This window comes from Quercus lobata, chromosome 5 (genome assembly GCF_001633185.2).
Source record: "Quercus lobata isolate SW786 chromosome 5, ValleyOak3.0 Primary Assembly, whole genome shotgun sequence".
Lineage (NCBI taxonomy): Eukaryota > Viridiplantae > Streptophyta > Magnoliopsida > Fagales > Fagaceae > Quercus > Quercus lobata.
The window spans coordinates 77,799,320-77,803,515 of NC_044908.1; the positions used below are offsets into that span (position 1 = coordinate 77,799,320).

The 4,196-nt window shown below is 32.6% G+C and overlaps 1 protein-coding gene across 1 annotated transcript; it reads right to left on the reverse strand.

Annotated features, from left to right (window-relative positions):
- Positions 1-1,709: 1,709 nt before the first annotated feature.
- LOC115988324 (pentatricopeptide repeat-containing protein At3g13160, mitochondrial-like) lies at positions 1,710-3,452 on the reverse strand. The gene has a single exon (XM_031111855.1). It carries the CDS (start codon positions 3,248-3,250, stop codon positions 2,117-2,119), a length of 1,134 nt encoding a protein of 377 aa, XP_030967715.1. The 5' UTR covers positions 3,251-3,452; the 3' UTR covers positions 1,710-2,116.
- Between the last annotated feature and the right edge of the window lie 744 nt (positions 3,453-4,196).

Here is a 4,196-nt window from a genome sequence, read left to right on the forward strand (position 1 = left end):
ATTTCATTGGTATGAATTTATGCAATGTGATGTTTTTTAACGGATACGAATATGATGAGATGACAAAAGAGTTCCGACTTTTCCACACCGTTCATATATTTTTTTGTTAAGATGTGTGTGAAAGTAGGTGATTTTTTTTATTTTTTTTTATTTTTTAAGTTCGTAATAATATTATTTTTTTTTATTGGACTTTTTTTATTAAATTAGCCAAACCTAAATCCCATAATATGAATATGATTTTAAATAATTCAATATTTCAAAATTTACGTTTTAATTATAAAATAATTTCTGGTCATTTCAAGACAAAAAGGAAAAGAAATCCTAATAGATATATTTAATTGATATTGGGTATATGTCTTCCTCTCATAATCTATTTGTTTATTATACATTTTTTAACATAATTTGATATTTTAGGAAGGGAATATTTGAACATTGAATATTTTTCTTGAGAATATTGAGGTGTATCCATTAGAAATGCGAAGAAGTGTTAATTGAGTTATAAAACTTTTGACGTTTATTATACACTTAAACGTAAAATTTTAAATAACTTTAAATTAGCTTATTCTCAACTATTTATAAGTTGTTTAAGAAATAAGCTACGAAAAAGTATAATTGTATTTGGTAAAAAAATATATATTCAAAAAGTTGTACACAGTACATTAACTAACAATGAATAAAATAAAATTAAGGACCAAAATACAGTAGGAGTACCTAAACACTAGGCCATATAGGTAATTTTAGATCCTAAAATGATCACCTTTATAGTCCTTAAAAAAACATAAATGGACCGCTTTTAGTCTTTAAAAACTAAAAATAGTTGATCCTACCCTTTAACAAACTTAAAGTTATCACTTTTGGTTATTATAGAGTAATGATGTGTCAGTTTTTAGTTTGGTCACATCTAAGAGATTAAACAAAGTCGTTTTAAACTTGAAGGATTAAAATCATTTTTAGTCTACTTCAGAAACCAATGGTGTGTATACATATACATACATACATACATATGTATGAACAAAACCAATGGTATATTTAAGCTAAGAAATCCTATTAAAAAAAATTAAAAACTAAGAAAAACAACACTTCTAAACCTTTAGTGTACATTTTCATTATTCAATAGAACACTTATTAATTGTTTTTCTTCTTTTCTTTTTAAATGAAAAAGGGCAAATGCCAATTTGATTTTTAATGATTGTCCCATTTAAGTTCTGAAATTTCAAATTCAGAAATCAAATACTTAAAATTTGAAAAATGATTCTATTAATCTGCAATATAATTTGGACAATGATTTGTCATGTAATGCAAAATTTCTCACAGAAATGTCTTTAGAAGAAGTGTCTTTGATTTCTTCTTGAAATGATATACATAACTTCTTGTAGGTATCACATAAGAGCAAAAAATATTCATGTGTGTGTGTATGTGTGACTCTAAGGCTTCATTGCATATTCGTAGCTGTTTGAGACTATTCCATAATTTATAGCATCCGTTTTGAATTCACCAACAAATTTTATTTACCAAACTGAATTCACATCTCCTAATATGTCAAATGCAGCTTAACCAGGAATAAAGCACAATTTGTTTAGGATTTGGATGCTGATTTGAATTTGATCATGAACAGGCTAAGATAACACAAATCTGATCACACTTAACAAGGTCACACGGGTTTTGCATAATAACACGTTAAATTAAAGGCGTGATTTCACTAGGCTGGCTTGCCGCCCCTTGTGCAAGGGTCCATGTAAACTATAAAGCCATACATTCATATGATTCACTACCACATAAACCAAATTTGAACCAAACAATAACTTGGGGGGGGAACTTAAACAGTGAATAGAAGCATGAGTTAAAACAATAAGAAAGATATCAAAGAAGATTAACTAGAACAGAAATTCACTATTCATCTAGAAGACATTTCAAGCTAGACTGGAAATAATTATTCAACCTCCCCTGCTACTCATAAAAGACATTGCACTACTCAGATGAAGGCTATTCATACTAGGACAGCAAAGCCATTGCACTACTCAGCTGAAAGGCAATTCAGACTAGGACAGCAAAACCATTGCACTAAGCAGCTGTAGGCAATTCTGACTAGGATAGCAAAACCATTGCACTACTTAGCTTAAGGTAATTTCAGGTGATAACGACGATAACTATTTGTCTTCCCAAGCTCCACAAGCTTCTCTGCCTCCTCCATTCTAGACACCTTAACCAGTCCATCCAACACACACTGCAATACTGCACCATCAACAAGGATCTTTCTTTTGAAAATTTCATTGCACAGTTCGAAGGCTAGGTCCAAATCACCCTTCTCACAAGCAAAGGGAACAAGTATTTCGAAAGTCTTTCTATCCGGGGCACACTCACTCTTCTCTATTTCATTGTACCACCGCTTAGCTTCATCCAAGTTCTCCTCATTAACATGCCCTATAATCAGAGCTTTGAAACTAAACACATCAAGTTTGACTTCCTTAGCCTTCATTTCTTCAACTAGCTCAACTGCCTCTTTGGTTTTGTTCACAATGGCCAATCCAAGCAACTTGGCATTGTAACTCCTATTATCAGGAACAACATTCTTCTTCTCCATTCGACCCCATATCTTTTCACCTTCCAAAAATTGACCCTCCGAGTATAACGCATTCAAAAGGGTATTGAATGTAATCAAATCTGGCTCCACACCCTTCTTCTCCATCTCATCAAGCATTGAAACCGCAGAATCAAACGAATGCATCTCACAAAAACCCTTTATAACCGTATTATATGAATACAAATCCGGTTCAATCGACAACTCCTTTGGCAACTCCTTAAAAAGCCCATCAACCAAAGGAAATTTCTTGGAGTTCACACATGCCCCCAAAAGGGCATTGAAGGACAACACCGTGCGCATGCAATCCCGTTCAGGAATTTCATCAAACACCTTCCGGGCGTGGTCGAACATGCCCGATTTACCATACAATGTTATGAGTCGAGCGGAGAAGCCTTCTTTGGAGATATCTTTGTACTTCTTTTGGTCTTCAAGGATCTCTTCGATCAATTTGAAGCACTTAGCCCGACCAAGGCGGCGGACTGTGTCTTCATAAATGCCGGTTCGGGTGCGGAACCGTTCGAGCTCGGAGGACTTCTTGAACTTCTCGACGAGGCGTTTGAAGCTGCGTTCTTTGTAGAGATCTTCGGAAATGGCTTTGATGTTAGTTGCTGTGGAGTTTGGTTGGAGAGAGGTGGAGAAAGAGCGGCGTAGAATGCGTGAGAACGACATTGTTTTGTTTTTTGCTTGTTGAGACGCGTTCGGGGCTTTAGGAGGAAAGTGAGAGAGTGAAAGTAATGGAAGATTGTAACCAAGGCCTTTACTATTTGGTTTTTATGAGGGTTTAAGGTTGGGGATTTGTTTGTGAATGCGAGCATAAAACGATAAGTATTGTCACTTTTTCATTCATTTTAAACAAATAATGTGAATGCGAGGTAGTTCAATTGGGTTTAAAAAGAGATTTAGTACGCGTTTGGATTGCGTCTATAGAGGAGTGTCTTGCGTCTGGCCTTTTTTTTTTTTTTTTGGAGAAATGCGTTCTGTGGTTGTAGTGGCTTTTTTAGTGGGTCTCATGCACTGTTCGCGGGACTCACAAACTTTTTTTTTGAATAAAACTTTCATTAAAAATGGGTCACACGACACTATTTACACATTTAAAAATTATTTTACTACAGTGTTTTGAGTTTTCAGTTTTCAACAAAATAAGCAGTATCTAAACGAACTCTTAGAATTCAATTTCGACTTATTCCAAAAATCAATTCGCATTTTGACCAGATAATAAAGAACAATTAACATATAGTGAAGTCATAAATTTGAAATACTATCATATTTTAAAAATAAAAAATAAAAAGACAAACAAATAAAAATAATGTATATTACAAAAAGCCTTTAAACTCAATTGGAACTTTTTAATTTTTCTAAAATAAATGGTTAGGGTTTAAATAATTAAATCTCCCCTCTTATTATAACTATTGAATTTTGAAAAAAATAAATAAATGTATATTTGATATACACAATAAATTTTTAACCTATTGAAAATTATTCTAAGGAATTATTTGTAAAAATATTCTAACATAAACAAGTGTATATCAAATATTAAATAAGTTTATTGTGGATTCTAACACAAAAAGATTTATTAATCACATATATCAAATCTAAAACAATATTAAACCTCTAA

Coding starts and splice junctions, on each gene's coding strand:
- LOC115988324 (XM_031111855.1), bottom strand. CDS start 3,250: ATGTCGTTCTCACGCATTCTACGCCGCTCTTTCTCCACCTCTCTCCAA.